Source organism: Oncorhynchus clarkii, chromosome 1 (genome assembly GCF_045791955.1).
Source record: "Oncorhynchus clarkii lewisi isolate Uvic-CL-2024 chromosome 1, UVic_Ocla_1.0, whole genome shotgun sequence".
NCBI classification, from domain to species: domain Eukaryota; kingdom Metazoa; phylum Chordata; class Actinopteri; order Salmoniformes; family Salmonidae; genus Oncorhynchus; species Oncorhynchus clarkii.
The window spans coordinates 30,929,888-30,952,437 of record NC_092147.1 but is presented as its reverse complement, the minus strand read 5'-3'; the positions used below and the strand labels follow the sequence as shown (position 1 = coordinate 30,952,437).

The 22,550-nt window shown below is 42.2% G+C and overlaps 1 protein-coding gene across 5 annotated transcripts in view; it reads right to left on the bottom strand.

The window, feature by feature from the left end:
* LOC139405569 (semaphorin-4B-like) overlaps positions 1-22,550 on the bottom strand; it is an 87,291-nt gene that overhangs the window by 32,191 nt on the left and 32,550 nt on the right. For 2 of the 5 annotated variants that reach the window (XM_071148006.1, XM_071147992.1), the window contains 2 exons: positions 21,943-22,056; positions 11,145-11,555 (listed from right to left, as the gene is read on the bottom strand). The exons of 1 other annotated variant lie outside the window; for it this stretch is intronic. In XM_071148006.1, coding sequence (XP_071004107.1) covers positions 11,145-11,265 — 121 coding nt within the window. In that variant the 5' untranslated portion in view covers positions 11,266-11,555; positions 21,943-22,056. The remainder of the gene's footprint in view (positions 1-11,144; positions 11,556-21,942; positions 22,057-22,550) is intronic. 2 more of the 5 variants (XM_071147984.1, XM_071148000.1) reach the window with 1 other exon arrangement.

Genomic DNA, 22,550 nt, shown 5'->3' with positions numbered 1-22,550 from the left:
ACAGGCCACTTTGGACATATCTCAGGAACAATTAATTGTAAGCAGATGATCAGGCCTAACTATTCATAGGTAACTGGGATTTAGCCTAAAAAGGATAGCTGTGTTGTGAAAGCCATAGGAGAAAACTCTGTCACTATTGAACACATGCATGAAAGATATCTGCCCAGAAAGTCCAATCAAATAGGTTGGACACAGATACCAGAACTTAAAAGCACTAACTTTTGCGTTGTGTTAAGAGTCGGAGTCTGTATTGGGAGTATGCTGAGTGAGTGGGGTTTATCAAGGATTAGGCTATAAGCTTTGGAAGGTGAAGTCATGGTGGGGTTTAAAAGAGAGGTTAGGTAGAAGCAAGGGGGTGGATGGCAGTGAGATTGTTTCACCACAGCCAGACCAAAGAGGACAGAGGGGCTCAATGTTGTTTCATATGTCTCAGAGTCTTTCTGCTCCACCTGTATCAGAAACACTCACTGTTTTTTCATCTCACATCTCCACACCGATCTCATGTGTCCATCAGCACGCAGACACACACACAAATCTGTGTCATCACCATACTTGTTCTTACAGGATCCTCTGTTTTGACTTTGTGCACACTAAAACCAGGCGGTTACTTTTAGTCATGTTCTTTTTCAGTTGGATCTGACCCAATGTAGAAGAACAGATACATAACATTCAATAACCCAACATGTTGTTCTACTCACAGAGGAAGTGGTCACACCCCAACTCTTGGGAAAAAGTACCAGGAACCCCTAACACAGTTAGAACTGAGCAGCTCTTCCCGCTTTCTAGAAACCACTTTCCCAAAGGGGACAGACTGAGCTAGGAACAAAGTCAGTTCACAACTTCCCCTATCATCCCATCTAATCATATTCTCTGTGGACAAACAGCAGGAAGACAAAACCCACCACAGACCTTGTTCATTGTGGAGGCACACATGACATCAGTTGACCTAGAGTGGGAACTGAGTCAACCCAATGCTCTGGGACCTGGCAGCTTGCATGAGTAGTATGCTGCGGAGGTGAGAAAGCAACATGAACTATGATTAGTAGAATGGTGCATGGCCGTGGTAGAGCAGAGGCAGAGAAAGGGGCAGACATCAGATCCACCAGGAGATTCATTAGGCACTCTGTGAGTCAGCTGTTTGTTTAGGGAAGGGCTTGGGTCTTGGCTCGCTGTGGTTAGCAGGAGATAGGCTAGAGCTCACAAATGGTAGCATGAACAAAACATGGTGATGCTGAGAATTCTGGGAAGTTTATACACAATCTATGTGAAGAGGATGTTGGTTACCACAACAATTAAATGAAGATGTGCATATTAATGGTGTGAAAATGCAGAATCATAGAACTCAATAGGCATCTACAGAACAATTAATTTTGCCTAATTAATAGCTTCGTTAGGCAAAGAGGGGGGTAACAGGTTTCATGGGAACCATAGTAACATTTATTGGGAGAAAGAATTAAACTGCTCAGTGTTTTCAGAATTGGTACAGCCTGCAATTTGCAAACAAAGGTGTGGCTCGGCTATAATTAAACTCATTCCTGCAGGAAGATAGGATCTGATCTGTTCTGCTGGTCAGAGAGATCATGCTGCTGTATGCTGCCGAGTGTTGCTGCTGACCCCTCAATATGGTGCTTCACTCCACAATGTAAACCAGCCATGGCCTCAGGCGCTCAGGCTCAGGACCTTCTCATGACCCCTGCTGCACTATGGGGAGAGGCTGAGCATCAGCACCATGTAGTCAGAGTCCTTGGTGTGAGAGGACAGCAGGGGGCTGAACAGGCTGGCGGCAGAACTAGGCTACATGCTGAGTGGAGCACCAGACTAGACTATACAGTGTGTTGAGGAGTCCCTCCCCACAACACAGGTTAGGAGATGGGGGTGGAGGAGGAGCAGCAAGGAGGGTGTTTTCAAAACAAGGCCTGTCCAGGGTGATTTATGAGCAGCTAGCTCCCTGGTGGACTGGAGAAAGTGGCTGGGTCTCATAAACACTAGCAACATCAACATCAATGTTCTCCTCTTTATAATGAACCTCAGTCACACGAGCCACGGCCTGTTCACCCCGCTACCATCTAGAAGGCGGAGACAGACCGAGAGACTGACAAACAGCTTCAATCTCCAGCCATCAGACTGTTAAATAGCCACCACTAGCAGGCCACCGCCCAGTACCCTGCCCTGAACCTTAAGTCACTGTTACCACACGGTACTCTACCCTGCAACTTAGAGACTGCTGCCCTGTGTACAGTTGAAGTTGTAAGTTTACATACATATAGTTGCATACTTGCATGACACAAGTCATTTTTCCAACAATTGTTTACAAACAGATTATTTAACTTATAATTCACTGTATTCCACAATTCCAGTGGGTCAGAAGTTTACATACACTAAGTTGACTGTGCCTTTAAACAGCTTGGAAAATTCCAGAAAATTGTCATGGCTTTAGAAGCTTCTGATAGGCTAATTGACATAATTTGAGTCAATTGTAGGTGTACCTGTGGATGTATTTCAAGGCCTACCTTCAAACTCAGTGCCACTTTGCTAGACATCATGGGAAAATCAAAAACAATCAGCCAAGACCTCAGAAAACAAATTGTAGACCTCTACAAGTCTGGTTCATCCTTGGGAGCAATTTCTAAATGCCTGAAGGTACCACGTTCACCTGTACAAACAATAGTACGCAAGTGTAAACACCATGGGACCACGCAGCCGTCAAACCGCTCAGGAAGGAGACGCGTTCTATCTCCTAGAGATGAACGTACTTTGGTGCGAAAAGTGTGAATAAATCCCAGAACAACAGCAAAGGACCTTGTGAAGATGCTGGAGGAAACATGTACAAAAGTATCTATATCCACAGTAAAATGAGTCCTATATCGACATAACCTGAAACGCCGCTCAGCAAGGAAGAAGCCACTGCTCCAAAACTGCCATAAAAAAGCCAGACTACGGTTTGCAACACATGGGGACAAAGATCATACTTTTTGGAGAAATGTCCTCTGGTCTGATGAAACAAAAATAGAACTGTTTGGCCATAATGACCATTGTTATGTTTGGAGGAAAAATGGGCAGGCTTGCAAGCCGAAGAAAACTATCCCAACCATGAAGCATGGGGGGCAGCATCATGTTGTGGGGATGCTTTGCTGCAGGAGGGACTGGTGCACTTCACAAACTAGATGGCACCACGAGGGAGGAAAATTATGTGGATATTTCGAAACAACAGCTCAAGACATCAGTCAGGAAGTTAAAGTTTGGTCGCAAATAGGTCTTCCAAATGGACAATGACCCCAAGCATACTTCCAAAGTTGTGGCAAAATGGCTTAAGGACAACAAAGTCAAGGTATTGGAGTGGGCATCACAAAGCCCTGACCTCAATCCTATAGAAAACCTGTGAGCCGAACTGAAAAAGCGTGTGCGAGCAAGGAGGCCTACAAACCTGACTCAGTTACACCAGCTCTGTCAGGAGGAATGGGACCAAATTCACCCAACTTATAGTGGGAAGCTTGTGGAAGGCTACTCTGAACGTTTGACCCAAGTTAAATAATTTAAAGGCAATGCTGCTAAAATACTAATTGAGTGTATGTAAACTTCTGACCCACTGGGAATGTGATGGAAGAAGTAAAAGCTGAAATAAATCATTCTCTCTACTATTATTCTGACATTTCACATTCTTAAAATAAAGTGCTGATCCTAACTGACCTAAGACAGGGAAAATTTACTAGGATTAAATGTCAGGAATTGTGAAAAACTGAGTTTAAATGTATGTGGGTAAGGTGTATGTAAACTTCTGACTTCAACTGTACATAGCCATTGAATACTGGACACTTTAATAATATTTGCATACTGTTTTACCCATGCAAAGTGCCTCCAGAAAGTGTTTATACCTCTTTACTTATTCTACCAATTGTTGTGTACAACCTGAATAAAAAAATTGATTAAATATATTTTTCCCCTCACCTATCTGCACACAATAATACCCCATAATGGCAAAGTGAAAACATGTTTTTGTAAACTTTCACAAATCTATTGAAAATTAAATACAGAAATATCTCATCGACATAAGTATTCACACCACTGAGTCAATACTTTGTAGAAGCACCTTCGGAGGCGATTACAGCTGTCTTTTTGGGTATGTCTCTAAGAGGCTTGCACACCTGGATTGTACAATATTTGCACATTATTCTTTCAAAAATGATTCAAACTCTGTCAAGTTGATTGTTGATCATTGCTAGACAGCCATTGTCAAGTCTTGCCATAGATTTCCATGCCGATTTAAGTCAAAACTGTAACTGGGCCGCTCAGGAACATTCAATGTTGGTAAGCAACTCCAGTGAACATTTGGCCTTGTGTTTTAGGTTATTGTCCTGCTGAAAGGTGAATTCACCTCCCAGTGTCTGTTGGAAAGTAGACTGTAAAACTTGATCAATCAGACTTGATCTTCTAGGATTTTGCCTATGCTTATGGTTGTATTCTGTCTCTTTTTATCCTAAAATAACTCCGTAGTCCTTGTCGATGAGAAACATAGCCATAACATGATACAGCCACCACCATGCTTAAAAACAATATGAGTGGTACTCAGTCATGTGTTGTGTTGGATTTTCCACAAACATAACGCTTGTATTCAGGACAAAAAGTTCATTTCTTTGCCACATTTTTTGCAGTATTACTTTAGTGCCTTGTTGCAAACAGGATTCATGTTTTGGAATATTTTTTATTCTGTTCAGGCTTCCTTCTTTTCACTCTGCCATTCAGGTTAGTATTGTGGAGTAACTACAATGTTCTTGATCCATCCTCAGTTTTCTCTTATCACAGCCATTCAATTCTGTAACTGTTTTAAAATCACCATTGGCCTCATGGTGAAATCTATGAGATTTCCTTCCTCTCCGGCAACAGAGTTAGGAAGGATGCCTGTATCTTTGCAGGCTGGGTATATTGATACACCATTCAAAGCCTAATTAATAACTTCACCATGCTCAAAGGGATATTCAGTGTCTGCTTTTTAATTTTATTTTTACACATCTACCAATAGGTTCCCTTCTATGTGAGGCATTGAAAAACCTCCCTGGTTTTGTGGCTGTATCTGTGCTTAAATTTCACTACTCGATTGAGGGACCTTACAGATGACTTTATGTGTGGGGTACAGAGATGAGGTAGTTATTCAACAATCATGTTAATTAAGCAATAAGGCACAAGAGGCTTTGCTGTATCATGAATACAGTCACAGGTAAATGACGTTTTTCGGTCCGCTATAACAAAGGGGTTCAATTCTTATTGACTCAATGTTAAATTCAGGCTGTAACGAAACAAAATGTGGAAAAAGTAAAGGCGCATGATGCTTTCCGAAGAGACTGTATATACTGTATTCTAGTCATGGCTCATCCTATATAACTACTGCTGTACACATATTTTCTACTCATATGCTGTCCATACTTATGTATATTAATTTCGGACTCGTTCTGATATTTCTTAATTTCTTAATTTTTATTTGGGGGATTTGTGTGTATTGTTTTGTATTGTTAGGTATTACTGCACTGTTGGATCTAGAAACATAAGCATTTCACTGCACCTGCATTTACATCTGCAAAATATGTGTACGTGACCAATAGAATTTGATTTGATTTAACGAAAACAGATACCAGTGTGCTGCAACATCTAGCAGATTTTAGCATGAACAGGTAAAACAGCATGTTTTCACACATGGTCACTCTTTTCATGGATGGTATACACTGAGTATACCAAACATTCTCCCGTTCCCCCCCTTCCCCGTCTCTGCCATGGGGCTGTGGTCTAGTGGAGCGTGTCTAAGTACCTACGGCCAAACCCCTCCCGTAACAACACAGTCCACAGGCATGGAGACCATTTCATGCATACTTAAAGAAGATTACGGTATAGTAGCTACATTGTGCAACTATACTGTACATACATTCTTGGTAGTCATTTTAAATCACTTCAACGTGAGTGAGTGGCTCAACAGGCCTAATCACAGTCCTACAGGACAAGAACAAAGCACATTCTGATTTACATTATGTGCTTTCAAATGAATGATCTTCTTAATTATTAGTGCTGTAGGCATGGCCGCTATATGCTGACCTATACCATGACTGGCCGCACTGGATTTAACAGACAGAGGGCTGAATAGATCGGCAGGCACATAGAGCCAACATAAACCGCTTATAGGTGTCCCTTTAAATAGCATTCTAGCACTCTAAGCTCTTCGGCATGGTCTGCATTAAATCCAGGAACAAAAGAAGAGAGCAAAGCAGATGTAGGATCGCCTCCCTGAACCCATGATCCGTCCTGATAGGCGCATAATGAGAACCAGATCTATGTTCACACCATAACACACACAAATCCCCATTCAATATTCATGGAAGATTAGCCTCTCCATTGAGGCGGAGGGCAGATCGGAGGGATGGTGGGGGAGGGGAGAGGAGAGAAAGGCTGTCCAGGGAAATGTTGCTGCTGCTTGGCCTGATGAGGGACTGGGGAGGGCCTGGCTGGTCTGAGTGCACCAGAATCATAAGGCATGCAGTCATGAAGTAATGACAGCTCACATACAAACAGACAGGACTGAGGGGCAGATGGAGAGGAGAAGAGAGGAGTCAGCCTGGTTCTGTAAGACCTAGGTCCCCAATGGTCATGGCACGAAGTGTTGCTTTGATACAGTAAACAAAGAGTGACACAGCCCTTTTGCAGGGAGCCTAGAAAATGTAATCACACCGGCACCGATGTTAGCAGGCAAAGGCAGCTTCCATCGTCAGGCCACTGGCAATCAGCATCCCTATCAACATGGCCACTTTGTTTTCTCTTCATGAAGGTGTTTGCTTAACCAATGGAAAATATATCACTACTGGGCACAAACATTTGCCTATTCCATAGAAACAGATCTGTGTAGGTTGTTTAAATGTCAGTGGGACCACATCATTTCCCTGTCAGGTTCAGTGCTACAGCTGGTAAACATTTATATGACTGTAACTGTATCATGAGCAGACAGTCAGTTCCTTTTACTACTGAACCTCTCAAAGTTTTAAGAGCTGGAAGTCACTCCCATTGTTATTAAAGTAGGCTGTTTCCTTACGTTGACCCCATTGAGAAAAACATGGCTCATCAGTAGAACAGTGGCAAGACTGCAGTATGATGTCCAGTAATGTTATACTAATTAGCTTACAGCTTTAGATAATGACTGAATGGGTTTATGGATCATTCCCAATGGATGCTTCTGTAACAATGGTTTTCTAAACCAAAAAACACAACCTACAGAGTACAGACACACAAGTGAGAAGATAGAAACTTGGCCTATGTCCAGAACCTTGACATAATGTAGGCATCTTGACATAATGTAGGCATCTTGACATAATGTAGGCATCTTGACATAATGTAGGCATCTTGACATGATGTAGGCATCTTGACATAATGTAGGCATCTTGACATAATGTAGGCATCTTGACATAATGTAGGCATCTTGACATAATGTAGGCATATTGACATAATGTAGGCATCTTGACATAATGTAGGCATATTGAAATAATGTAGGCATATTGACATAATGTAGGCATCTTGACATGACTGACTAGGAAAGTGACATTTAGGTCTTACATGTTTTGTAGTGTTCATTCAAGATTAGTGATTCACCCTAAAAGCAAATATTTTTTCCAGCCCAAAGAGAAGTGTGAAGGGACTGAAGGGGCCTTTTCAGGTAGTGATTGATGGTGTATGCTGTTATGAAATGCTCTGTCAGGGCCGTGCTGGGGGCTTTATGAAGGCTGGCAGGTGAGAGAGATGACCTGGGACTATAGAGGTCCACCAAGAGAAAGCCAGGATGCAGGCTGGGACAGGCAGGCAGGCAGGGCTCCGTGACCCATTTCAATCTTCCCCTGGCCTCAGAGGAGAACACAGTGGCTTACACTATTGTAGGCGAAGATATTATGACAACGAAATCTGAGCACACTGTTTCTATGCCAGTATGTGCATAAAGACTATAGGCTGATTGGGATCATTGGGATCAACAGCTCATTGGGATCAACAGTAAACTAACCCAATTCCTGCATTTGCTGTCTTGCATCACTACTATCCCATGCAAATAGCCATAAAGCTTTTGTCCTCCTATGAAAACAAAAATGTTACAGATGTGTGATATTGTGATATTGTCCTGAGTAAGACTGAGTACAATGACCTGGTTCAAGTTGTAACTACCTCTGACCTGCTATGGCTTGAAAAGTATAGCTAGGATTTCTAATGCTGCCCTCAATAGAGCTGGACCCCCTGCCCACCAAATGGTCTGTAAGACCGGAGACCATGTGAACCGTGGTGAATTGGGTGGTAAATCACTTTATGAATGGTTCACACCAAAGGGCATGGGAGCCATCCATAGCTTTAGCATTATGTGCACACGCTCATCAAACCTTGCAGAGCATTAGTATGTTGACAAATGGGCTGTATTGCCATTACATATAATTTGCTTCCTTCTTCCAAAACCACAAATCTGGAGCCATATTGAAATCAGATGAGAAAGCATAATCCCTATGCTTATTAGTTTAATGCACTGCACTGAATAAAGATGTGTTTTGAAGATTTAAAAAAAATACGTTCATCTTGCAAACAAACCACTAGCACAGACTTAAGAGGACGACTCCAGAAGAGCAATACCTCCCTGTTGATGGAAACTCTGTGTGTGATATTGTCCTGAGTAAGACTGAGTACAATGACCTGGTTCAAGTTGTAACTACCTCTGACCTGCTATGGCTTGATAGACCCACCCTGATGGAACTGCCATTCATGCCCTGGGATTTAGCTGGCTTTACTGCCATTAAGGTCTAGACACACTGAGTAACACAGAGTCAAATGCATGGATTGGAAACTTTTCGTACTGCTGAGCCATCATGAATGTTCCTTTAAATTTTGCGAGGAACTGTCAGTGAAATGTATTGAAATGTTGCACAATGACAGTGGAAGTTAATCAATGGAAACACAAGCAAAATGTAAAATCACTGACAAGAGCATAATTCTCACAATAGGTTACATAGTACAGTATCTTGTACTGAGTAACAATATATCACTAAGACCTTGCAGAACATGCATTCTCTCCTTTTCAGCAGGATAACATTCAAAGTGTGTGAGGCACTGTCCTGAAATACCAGCGACTTTCCGTGAGCATGGAAGTTATGTCAATGTTGTGCTCCACCACAATGTGTCCCACTGAGAACACACTGAGCTCCTCCACAGAGCCGGTTAGAGAGGAACAGCCCTGCTCCCATCCATCAGTTCATCAACACCTTGCCAAGCGTTACTGTCCATGTCGTATATTCCTCAAAGCCCTGCCTGAGCCCCAGCGCTCCAGAGCTCTCCTCTCTTCTCAACACCCTGGGCCATCCCAGTCACCTCCACCACAACCCCACCCCCACACTACTCCCTGCTCTTATTTATAGACAAGCAACAACTCTGGGAGGGAAGCAGGCTGAGGCTGCCTTACACATTTTTCAGTAAATGGATGATCTACACACCCAGGTCAGTGGCGAGAGCACACCAAGAGCACACTCTCACTCACTTTGTTTCTCCAACACTCAAGGAATTATTGTGTTTCTCACACTATGACCTTCAACTGGTCCTGGAGAAACAGGAATACAGAAGGGAGGAGAGTTACAGTGCATTCGGAAAGTATTCAGAACCCTTGACTTTTTCACATTTTGTTACATTACAGCCCTAATCTAAAATTGATTAAATAGTTTTTTCCCCCTCATCGATCTACACACAATAACCCATATTGATACAGCAAAAACAGTTTTTTAGAAATGTTTGCAAAACTTAAATATCACATTTACGTAAGTATTCAGACCCTTAACTCAATACTTTGTTGAAGCACCTTAGGCAGCAATTACAGCCTTGAGTGTTCTAGGTTATGACGCTACAAGCTTACCACACCTGTATTTGGGATGTTTCTCCCAATCATCTCAAGCTATGTCAGCAGTACAGCATCGCTGCACAGCTATTTTTAGATCTCTTCAGAGATGTTTTATTGGGTTCAAGTCCAGGCTCTGGCTGGGCTACTCAAAGACATTCAGAGACTTGTCCCGAAGCCACTCCTGCGTTGTCTTGCCTGTGTGCTTAGGGTCTTTGTCCTGTTGGAAGGCGAACCTTCGCCCCTGTCTGAGGTCTGGAGCAGGTTTTCATCAAGGGTCTCTCTGTACTTTGCTCCGTTCATCTTTCCCTCGATCCTGACTACTCTCCCAGTCCCTGCCACTGAAAAACATCCCCACAGCATGATGCTCCCACTGTAGGGCCAGAGAATCTTGTTTCTCATGGTTTGAGTCCTTTAGGTGCATTTTGGCAAACTCCAAGTGGGCTGTCATGTACCTTTTACTGAGGAGTGGCTTCCGTCTGGCCACTTAACCATAAAGGCCTGATTGTTGGAGTGCTGCTGAGAGGCTTGTCCTTCTGGAAGGTTCTCATATCTCCACAGAGGAACTTTGGAGCTCTGTATGAGTGACCATCGGGTTCTTGGTCACCTCCCTTACCAAGGCCCTTCTCCCCCGATTGCTCAGTTTGGCCGGGCGGCCAGCTCTAGGAAGAGTCTGGGTGGTGCCTCGACACAATCCTGTCTTGGAACTCTATGGACTATTCGTTCATAGAGGCTTGGTTTTTGCTCTGACATGCACTGTCAACTATGGGACCTTATACAGACATGTGTGTGCCTTTCCAAATCATGTCCAATCAATTGAATTTATCACAGGTGGACTCCAATCAAGTTTTTGAAACATCACAAGGATGATCATTGGAAACCGGATGCACCTGAGCTCAATTTCAAGTCTCATAGCAAAGGGTCTGAATACTTATGTAAATAAGGTATTTCTATTATAAGTTATATTATAAGTTATAAGTTAAGTTCTATTCTATTATAAGTTCTAAGTTATATTATAAGGTATTTCTATTATAAATTTGTAAACATTTCTACAAGACTGTTTTTGCTTTGTCATTGTGGGGTATTGTGTGTAGATTGATGAGGATTTAAAAATATATATAATCAATTTTAGAATAAGGCTGTAACATAACAAAATATGGAAAGTCAAGGGGTCTGAATTCTTTCCGAATCCACTGTATGTTCCCATAAAGAACCACAGCTATTCTAACAGTCAGGAAGGAAAGCAATGGATGACACTTACTGTAAGTGAAGCTGAGTCGTGGAGTGACATCGTCCTCGGTGGCAGCTGCTTGGACAAAGGCATAGGCCAGTAGGAGAGTGAAGGCCGGGAAACAGAGCTGGACCATGCTTATTGTCCACATGGCTCCTCTCCTCACGACTGCCAGCCAACTCACACTGTTTGTTTTTCAGGATTTGGGGGAATTCATGAACAGCGTCTTTTTCTCCCGTGTTTATTTTCTCTCCCGCTCTTCCTGTAGGTCTGGGCTCCCTAAATGGGAGACCTGTGCTCTGTTGTGAAAGTGAAGCTTCTCCGGGACTGCAGACAACTCTGGCCTCGGAATGATGACCTTTCACCTCACAACGAGCCTCCCAGGACGGACAGCCAATCAGCCTCCATACAGTCAAACCACCCCAAGGGCTCAGCTGAGATCTACACACATGGACAAAAGAACATTCATTCACATTGGTGTACAGACAGTGCAACACAGTTCACATGATTCCTCTCCTTATCATGGAACATTGGTTCGGAAAAACACTCCATTCGCACATGTCTCAGTACTAACAAAGGCTTTAGCCATAAGGCTACTGGCTACATAGGAGCTACTTTAGGCTGAGTGCACTTCCCTGTGTTTGTGTTTGTTGGACATAACTGGCTGGACGTATATTAATTTCATAGCTTGTGGTGATTTCTGTCTGTTTTCAGATGGGCAGAGTGCACTCTTTACCTGGACCAAAACAAACACATCCTCGGTCCTCTTAACGGGCCCATAATATCATATCTGACAGACTGAGACAAGCAGAGCTGAGACAAAGACTCCCTTCTCCATGGGAGTTAGACTGGTGTTTTCACTACAGTTAATATCATAATACTGTATCATAATATCACCCGGCTTGTATGGGTCTGCTTTCAATTGAAATCAAAATCAAATCAAGTTTAATTGGTTGCGTACATATATTTTCAGATGTTATCGCAAGAGTAGCAAAATTATTGTGTTTCTAGGTCCAGCAGTGCAGTTATACCTATTAATACAAAACAATACAAGCAAATATACAGCACCAGTCAAAAGTTTGGACACACCTACTCATTCAAGGGTTTTTCTTTATTTTTACTATTTTCTACATTGTAGAATAATAGTGAAGACATCAAAACTATGAAATAACACATATGGAGTCATGTAGTAACCAAAAAAGTGTTAAACAAATCAAAATATATTTTATATTAGAGATTCTTCAAAGTGGCCACCCTTTGCCTTGATGACAGCTTTGCACACTCTTTGCACTCTTGGCAATAATAAAACTAAAGAAATACAGTTGAAGTCGGAAGTTTCCATACATTTACGTTGGAGTCATTAAAACTTGTTATTCAACCACTCCACAAATTTCTTGTTAACAAACTATAGGTTTGGCAAGTCGATTAGGACATCTACTTTGTGCATGACACAAGTAATGTTTCCAACAATAGTTTACATATAATTCACTGTATCACAATTCCAGTGGGTCAGACGTTAACATACACTAAGTTGACTGTGCCTTTAAACAGCTTGGAAAATTCCAGAAAATTATGTCATGGCTTTAGAAGCTTCTGATAGGCTAATTGATAACATTTGAGTCAATTGGAGGTGTACCTGTGGATGTATTTCAAGGCCTACCTTCAAACTCAATGCCTCTTTGCTAGATATCATGGGAAAATCAAAAGAAATCAGCCAAGACCTCAGAAAACAAATTGTAGACCTCCACAAGTCTGGTTCATCCCTGGGAGCAATTTCCAAATGCCTGAAGTTACCATGTTCACCTGTACAAACAATAGTACGCAAGTATAAACACCATGGGACCACGCAGCCGTCATACTGCTCAGGAAGGAGATGCGTTCTGTCTCCTGGAGAGGAACGTACTTTGGTGAGAAAAGTGCAAATCCCAGAACAACAGCAAAGAACCTAGTGAAGACGCTGGAGGAAACATGTACAAAAGTATCTATAGCCACAGTAAAACGAGTCCTATATGGACATAACCTGAAAGGCCGCTCAGCAAGGAAGAAGCCACTGCTCCAAAACCGCCATAAAAAAGCCAGACTACAGTTTGCTACTGCACATGGGGACAAAGATTGTACTTTTTGGAGAAATGTCCTCTGGTCTGATGAAACAAAAATAGAACTGTTTGGCCATAATGACCATCATTATGTTTGGAGGAAAAAGGGGGAGGCTTGCAAAACGAAGAACACCATCCCAACCGTGAAGCACGGGGTGGCAGCATCATGTTGTGGGGGTGCTTTGCTGCAGGAGGGATTGGTGCACAAAATAGATAGCATCATGAGGGTGGAAAATTATGTGGATATATTGAAGCAGCATCTCAAAACATCAGTCAGGAAGTTAAAGCTTGGTCGCAAATGGTCTTCCAAATGGACAATGACCCCAAGCATACTTCCAAAGTTGTAACAAAATGGCTTAAGGACAACAAAGTCAAGATATTGGAGTGGCCATCACAAAGCCCTGACCTCAATCATATAGAAAACTTGTGAGCAGAACTGAAAAAGCATGTGCGAGCAAGGAGGCCTACAAACCTGACTCAGTTACACCCGCTCTGTCAGGAGGAATGGGACCAAATTCACCCAACTTATTGTGGGAAGCTCGTGGAAGGCTACCCGAAACGTTTGACCCAAGTTAAACAATTTAAAGGCAATGCTACCTTCTGACCCACTGGGAATGTGATGAATGAAGTAAAAGCTGAAATTAATCATTCTCTCTAATATTATTCTGACATTTCACATTCGTAAGATAAAGTGGTGATCCTAACAGACCTAAGACAGGGGGATTTTTACTAGGATTAAATGTCAGGAATTGTGAAAAACTGAGTTTAAATGTATTTGGCTAAGGTGTATGCAAACTTCTGATTTCAACTGTATAATTGTGTGTAGAAAGACAGTATGGACAGTATATGAATGGAGAAGGTGTGTACAGTGGTAGTTTAATATGATATGAGCCTTGACTAGAATACAGTATATAAATATGAAGTGTGTAAAACAGTGTATAAACATTATTAAAGTGAGCGTTATTAAAGTTTTGTTTCTACGGGTAAACAAATAGAATACACAAAGAGATGGTTCAGTAATGATTCACAAAATACTAAGACATAATTTAACTCTGCCTGTAGGCATGCATTTCTCTGTGTGCATGAGGTAATGCGTGAGGTCAGGTTCATTTGAAGGCATCACCTCATGACGAAACATCCTCAAGGCCTGAGAACTGGTATCTCCATACATACACTACATGGCCAAAACTATTTGTACACCCATTCAAATGAGTGGATTTGGCTCATTCAGCTACACCCGTTCCTGAAAAGTTAATCAAATCAAGCACACAGCCATGCAATCTCCATAAACAAACATTGGCAAAAGAATGGCCCATGCTGAAGAGTTCACTGACTTTCAACGTACCATCATAGGATGCATAATTTCCAACAAGTAAGTTCATCAAATTCCTGCCCTGCTGGAGCTGCCCCAGTCACATGCAAGTGCTGTTATTGTGAAGTGGAAACATATAGGAGCAACAACGGCTCAGCTGCTAAGTGGTACTGTAGGCCACACAAGCTCACAGAATGGGTCCACCGAGTGCTGAAGTACGCAGCGAGTAAAAATCGTCTGTCCTCAGGTTGCAACACTCAATACCGAGTTCCAAACTGCCTCTGGAAGCAACGTCCTCACAATAACTTTTCATCTGGAGCTTCACAAAAGGGGTTTCTATGGCTGAGCAGCCACACACAAGCCTAAGATCACCATGCGCAATGCCAACCATCGGCTGGAGTGGTGTAAAGCTTGCCACCATTGGACACTGGAGTAGTGGAAACACATTCTCTGGAGTGATGAATCACACTTCACCATCTGCAGCCCAACAGACTAATCTGGGTTTGGAGGATGCCAGGAGAACACTACCTGCCCGAATGCTAGTGTCAACTGTAAGGTTTGGTGGAGGAGGAATAATAGTCTGGGCTGTTTTTCATGGTTACATATAGGCCTAGGGTTTCAAGCTGGTTGATTTAAAATATAATGATATTTAGTGATATTGAATTGTGTTTGGTTGTCAACCCAACCAAATAGTAACATTTGAAGGAGATGTACTGTATCTTCTGCTTTTAAATGATTGAAAGCTCAGTGATAGACATTTGGGTGACAACTTACCCAAAAATAAGACATTGTTTTTCCATTGGAATTTTGTTGTACTTTTAGATGGTTGAAATCATATTGATAACACATTGGAAATTCAACTAACTTTTGGCTGTCTTTTTGAGTGGGTAAATATAGGATGTACGTTTCAACCAAGTATTACCCAATTATCCACATTGAAATGACATGGTGTGCCCAGTGGGAGTAGCCACTGAGATAAGAGGCCTTGTGTTTATTCATAATTGATCAAAATATGTTTTGCTTTTCACTGTACAAAACAGCCTGTCTGCTTTCAATTATGTCCTCTACAAAACCCTATTAAAGGAAATTGGAATAAGTAGAGCTTGTTGCCAGCCATTTGTGGTAGGGTTTGAAGAAAATGAAAGGACCAATGCCCACAGGAGAGGAGAGGCCTCTGTGATTAAACATGGTTGGACACAGCTACAACACTCCTCAACTCTCTATGGATCAATGAAAGGCTATTAAATCTTTAATGTACTTGCCAAGACCAGGAGTGGACACTGGCTACCTTGTATGCCCACATCTTAGCCAATATGATATGTGAAAGCATCAGGACAAAACCACAAAGCAGCTGTACAAGAGCATTAATGTGATGTGAACCACTGAAATGGACAGTGTGGCAAACGGCAAGGACTATATAGTAACAGAATGTAACGTGATAGACATCCCAATTCTGTCTAGTATTTCTCCTATATGCATTTAGCGGCGGCGTACCGCCACTGCTAAATCCTGGCCACCACTGCAAAATGTTTACAAATAATAATACAATAAAATACAGTGAGGGAAAAAAGTATTTGATCCTCTGCTGATTTTGTACGTTTGCCCACTGACAAAGAAATGATCCGTCTATAATTTTAATGGTAGGTTTATTGAACAGTGAGAGACTGAATAACAACAACAAAAAATCCAGAAAAACACATGTCAAAAATGTTATAAATTGACTTGCATTTTAATGAGGGAAATAAGTATTTGACCCCTCTGCAAAACATGACATAGTACTTGGTGGCAAAACCCTTGTTGGCAATCACAGAGGTCAGTCAGTTCTTGTAGTTGGCCACACGGTTTGCACACATCTCAGGAGGGATTTTGTCCCACTCCTCTTTGCAGATTTTCTCCAAGTCATTAAGGTTTCGAGGCTGACGTTTGGCAACTCGAACCTTCAGCTCCCCCCACAGATTTTCTATGGGATTAAGGTCTGGAGACTGGCTAGGCCACTCAAGGACCTTAATGGGCTTCTTCTTGAGCCACTCCTTTGTTGCCTTGGTCATGTGTTTCGGGTCATTGTCATGCTGGAATACCCATCCACGACCCATTTTCAATGCCCTGGCTGAGGGAAGGAGTTTCTCACCCAAGATTTGACGATACATGGCCCCGTCCATCGTCACTTTGATGCGGTGAAGTTGTCCTGTCCCCTTAGCAGAAAAACACCCCCAAAGCATAATGTTTCCACCTCCATGTTTGACGGTGGGGACGGTGTTCTTGGGGTCATAGGCAGCATTCCTCCTCCTCCAAACACGGCGAGTTGAGTTGATGCCAAAGAACTCCATTTTGGTCTCATCTGACCACAACACTTTCACCCAGTTGTCCTCTGAATCATTCAGATGTTCATTGGCAAACTTCAGACGGGCATGTATATGTGCTTTCTTGAGCAGGGGGACCTTGCGGGTGCTGCAGGATTTCAGTCCTTCATGGCGTAGTGTGTTACCAATTGTTTCCTTGGTGACTATGGTCCCAGCTGCCTTGAGATCATTGACAAGATCCTCCTGTGTAGTTCTGGGCTGATTCCTCACCGTTCTCATGATTATTGCAACTCCACGAGGTGAGAACTTGCATGGAGCCCCAGGCCGAGGGAGATTGACAGTTATTTTGTGTTTTTTCCATTTGCGAATAATAGCACCAACTGTTGTCACCTTCTCACCAAGCTACTTGGCGATGGTATTGTAGCCCATTCCAGCCTTGTGTAGGTCTACAATCTTGTCCCTGACAACCTTGGATAGCTCTTTGGTCTTGGCCATGGTGGAGAGTTTGGAATCTGATTGATTGATTGCTTCTGTGGACAGGTGTATTTTATACAGGTAGCAAGCTGATATTAGGAGCACTCCCTTTAAGAGTGTGTTCCTAATCTCAGCTCGTTACCTGTATAAAAGACACCTGGGAGCCAGAAATATTTCTGATTGAGAGGGGGTCAAATACTTATTTCCCTTATTAAATTGCAAATCAATTTATAACATTTTTGACATGCGTTTATCTGGATTTTTTTGTTGTTATATTGTCTCCCACTGTTTAAATAAACCTTCCATTAAAATTTTAGAAGGATAATTTCTTTGTCAGTGGGCAAACGTACAGAATCAGCAGGGGATCAAATACTTTTTACCCTCACTGTATATAATGTAGATGTATGACGCAGGACAACCCCATCCACCGCCTCCCTTGCAGGAAAACCCCATCCACTGCTTTAATTATAGTTGTCGAGAGGCTTTGTTGGTGCTATATTTGTGCTATATTTCAGTGGTGCTGAATAACAAATGATCCAAATGTATCAATGTCAGAAAGCCCCTCAGGTTAAGAACGTCTCACCACCACCAGTAAATACCCACACAGGGAGCCGCAGAGCTCCTCATACTGACTGTATAATGAATTAATCAGGAGCATCTGGATCAGACAGGATACGTGTTTTACTCCGTCAACACTGCGGAAGTCTCCTGTTTCAAACTGATGTCTATTTTCTCACTCAACTAAATCACTCAACAGTAAAATACATTCACAAATGCAAATATGTACGCATTTTCAAAACTCCAGCCAGGCTATATTTCTCTCTAACCCCTTGTAGAGTCATAATTCGAAAAACTGGTTGCTGAAAGAACATAAAGAGCACAAAGAGAGAGGCTTCAGAGAGTTGTGATAGTCTGCTTGGCTATGATACCCCACCAAGTGCATCAATGATAAAGATAAAATGAAAGATAACGAGGCCATCTAATTGAAAAGGGCCACACTGTAATGGTAGCGCCTTCCAAGTTTCCCTGTCTTTTGTGTGGCCTGTTACATGCCGTAAACAGGGCCATGGTGAGGGCCACATCAGCAGGGGAGACAGCCACAAGCATCATTAGCCTTCTTTGTGGGGAGCAAATTGTAGTCAAGTCCCATCTGACCAATGAGCAGCCGCTGCTCCAATAATCCTTCTGTTGTGTGACAGGAAGAGGTAGAGTCCTACGCTACACTACTGGCCCACATGCATCAGGCCGAGTTTTGCTGAGGCATGCCAACAGTTGAACTCAATGTGAGTAATAGAAGGAGGGCCTCTGACAGCATAAAGATTGCAACTCTGTATTTCTCTCTAGTATGGTTTATCTGAAGGCACTGAATCATCTCATTGTCTTGCTATCATCTCTTTCACACAACAGCCTACGATTTACTATGGTCAAGATACAACGGACCATAGCAAACATATATGATACAACTGAATAATGGATTTCATTGATATCAACGTAGGCTACTACTTAATTTTCATTCAGATACAATCAGGTTGGAGCAACCCTTTCTACTACTGTAGCAAATGTCAAGGTTGTTGATAAGAGCTGCGAGTTATTTTCCAATTTAGGTTGGAATAGTGTCTCTGGCATGTCTCTTTGGACACAATGTAGGGAAAAGAATGTGTATTTTTTGTGCAAATGAAAATAGCAGAGAAAAAAACATCTAAACACTTACATTTCCAAAGGAGCAAGATGATGATGCCATGGTTTATTATTGAGGTGTAAGTGAGTAGGTCTACAAATTCTAATAGACTTCACATTTTCAAAGGCATAAAGATGCTTTCCCTCAGATTCATACTAGCCTATCATCTGCATGATGAGTAACAGTAATAGTTTTGACCAGTCACTGCAATGGATTATTTTGAGAGGAGGTGACCAATAAAACTAACTAGACTTTCCCAGTCACTGTGAGAGTCACTCTACTGGCCTTCCTAATTACTGGCCTTCCTATACTGGGAGAAACCTGAGCACTTGTGAGAACTGCATCACACAGTGATGTGCCAGTGTGCTGGGGAGCCACCAAGGAGTTTCTTACTGGAATTGTTTACAGAATCATGAATGTTTCCACTGCACTTTTAAAGGGAGCAGTGATTATTATGTAGTGATTATTCAGAGCAGAGAAAAGCTTTGAGGCAATCTAGACATATTAACTCAACATTAAAAGGGTATTAAGAGCTATGACAAGTTCAGAGCAGGATCAGCTGGAGCTATGTTATTGTTCCCACACTGAAGAAATAGATCATAGAAGGGTCTGACGCAAAAGAGGAAATACGTTTTATATTGAACTAAATCAGGGAAATTCCCAGTACTCTGTATAAGTCATATCCTGGAATACAGTTCCTGTTGTAACTTCCGGTGTATATCACTGTATTACAAAGTCAGTCAAAGGATAGCTCTACATATAAATGTGTTTCTCATACAGAAGTGCTTGTTGGCCTACAAGTTAAACAGGCGCTATGACTAGCAGGTTTGCCATTTAAGTAGTGAGGGAAGGTTCAAGGCTTCTTGAATTCCACTCTGGACTGTTGACTGGAAAAGTGTTGATTGATAAATAGGCGAAGGCCCCCCTTGGCATGCACGTCATCTACAGACACCTGTAAACACAGGCACCGGGCACCTTAATTGTGGAGGACGGGCTCACAGTAATGGCTGGAATGGAATCAATGGAATGGTATCAAAAACTTACATGTGTTTGATACCATTCCATTCACAACATTTCAGCCATTATTATGAGTCATCCTCCCCTCACCAGCCTCCTGTGACACACACACACCACCTGGGCAGCCTGGGTCACAGCACTTCTCTCTGGTAAAGCAGCGTCAGATGTGTGAAGGAGCAAATGTGATTTGTGAAGGAGAAGATGCAATGTGTGTCAAGGAGGATGTGTCATCTGTCAGGAGGGGCTTTAATGTGAGATCACGACACAGACACATAAGGAACCTGGGCCTGATGCATCGGCCAGCAGGCTCGGCGGCCAGGGGAGCAGTGTTGACACAGTCCTACAGCAACACTCTCAGGTCATTTCACAACCAGTTACACAGATCTAAAGATACCACCTTTGAGAAAGATAACGAGCTAAGGAAGCACTAGAGCAGTATCGGAGCCAAAGTGACTAACGAAGCAATTAATGGTACATTTCACCGCTGCTCTATTTCACTATGTATGCACAGTATGTCCATGAATATGCTATTAACATATACAGTACCAGTCAAAAGTTTGGACACACCTACTCATTCAAGGGTTTTTCTTTATTTTTTTATTTTCACTGGAGTAATAGGGAAGACATCAAAACTATGAAATAACACATATATCATGTAGTAACCAAAAAAAGTGTTAAACAAATCAAAATATATTTTATATTTGAGATTCTTCAAAGTAGCCCCCCTTTGCCTTGATGACAGCTTTGCACACTCTTGGCATTCTCTCAACCATTAGGTAGTCAATTGTGCCTTGTTAAAAGTTAATTTGTGGTAACCGGCCGCGACAGGGAGGTCCGTGAGGCGACGCACAATTGGCCTAGCGTCGTCCGGGTTAGGGAGGGATTGGTCGGTAGGGATATCCTTGTCTCATCGCGCACCAGCGACTCCTGTGGCGGGCCGGGCGCAGTGCGCGCTAGCCAAGGTTGCCAGGTGCACGGTTGGTGCGGCTGGCTTCCGGATTGGATGTGCGCTGTGTTAAGAAGCAGTACGGCTGGTTGGGTTGTGTATCGGAGGACGCATGACATTCAGCCTTCGTCTCTCCCGAGCCCGTACGGGAGTTGTAGCAATGAGACAAGATAGTAGCTACTACAACAATTGGATACCACGGAAATTTGGGAGAAAAAGGGGTAATTTTTTTTTTTAAAACAACAACAACAACAAAAAAGTTAATTTGTGGAATTTATTTCTTAAGCCAATCAGTTCTGTTGTGACAAGGTAGGGGTGGTATACAGAAGATAAGTCCAAATTATGGCAAGAACAGCTCAAATAAGCAACGAGAAATAACAGTCCATCATTAATTTAAACCTCTACAGGATCGGTGGGTCCCCCGCGGGATGGATTGAGCTAACGCAGGCTAATGCGATTAGCATGAGGTTGTAAGTAACAAGTAGATTTCCCAGGACATAGACATATCTGATATTGACAGAAAACTTAAATTATTGTAAATCTAACTGCACTGTCCAATTCACAGTAGCTATTACAGTGAAAGAATATCATGCTATTGTTTGAGGAGAGTGCACAGTTATGAACTTGAAAAGTTATGAATAAACCAGAAGTGCAAAGGCTCATTGGATCAGTCTAAAACGTTGCACATACCCTGCTGCCATCTAGTGGCCAAAATCTAAATTGCGTCTGGGCTGGAATAATACATTATTTTAGGTGAAAATTGAAAAAAGGGGCGGATCCTTAAGAGGTATTAATTTGCAAGTAAACATGTTTCAATGAAACAGTAGATACGTCTGTCAATATAGCAAATAAGTAAACATGGCTTATATTCAAGACAAAGTTTATTTGCTCTGGAGACCAAGGTGAGTTTCCACAGCAGTTATGGCAATGTATGATACAATAGAAGGAAAAATATACTACTAACGCTTTCAATAAACATTACAGTTCCACAAAGGGAGTACTTGCATATTGTGTGTTTGGGTGGTGCAGTGAGGTGTTTGGAGTTACTTTGATACAAGGGGATATTGTTGTTTTCACATCTCACAAAGAGTCAACTTCTTTGAATCCAAGCAGTATTGTCTGTGAGAGAAAGACAAAAACTAAATTACACTTTCATTGGCAATCATTGTGTACTGTCTATATTTCTACTGTAGCAGCATGGTGTAGCATGAGACATCTCATAGACACACGTTAGAAAGCTAGCTACAACACAGGTACAGTTACTCCAAGACTAATATGAGTCATAAAGCCAAAGTCATTCCTTTACTCTCCGAAATCATCATCAAACATTTATCCAGTTTTGCTCCTAATGAGAGGCACGGAGGCTAGCCAGGCTAGTTAGCTAGGAAGCTATAATGTTAGACTACAGTACATTTTAGGTATAGCAAAAACACAGCTAGCTAGCTAGCTAAACTTGGCTAGGTTGCCTTGTAATGGTACTAGCAAGCCCCGTTATGGCCAATCATCAAATTTTACTGTACTGAACAACAGTCCCTCATGTAAAAATATACCTTATATTGCTAGCTAGTTAGCTACTGACAGCGTAACAACTTTCTCATTTGTCATTTGCCCTC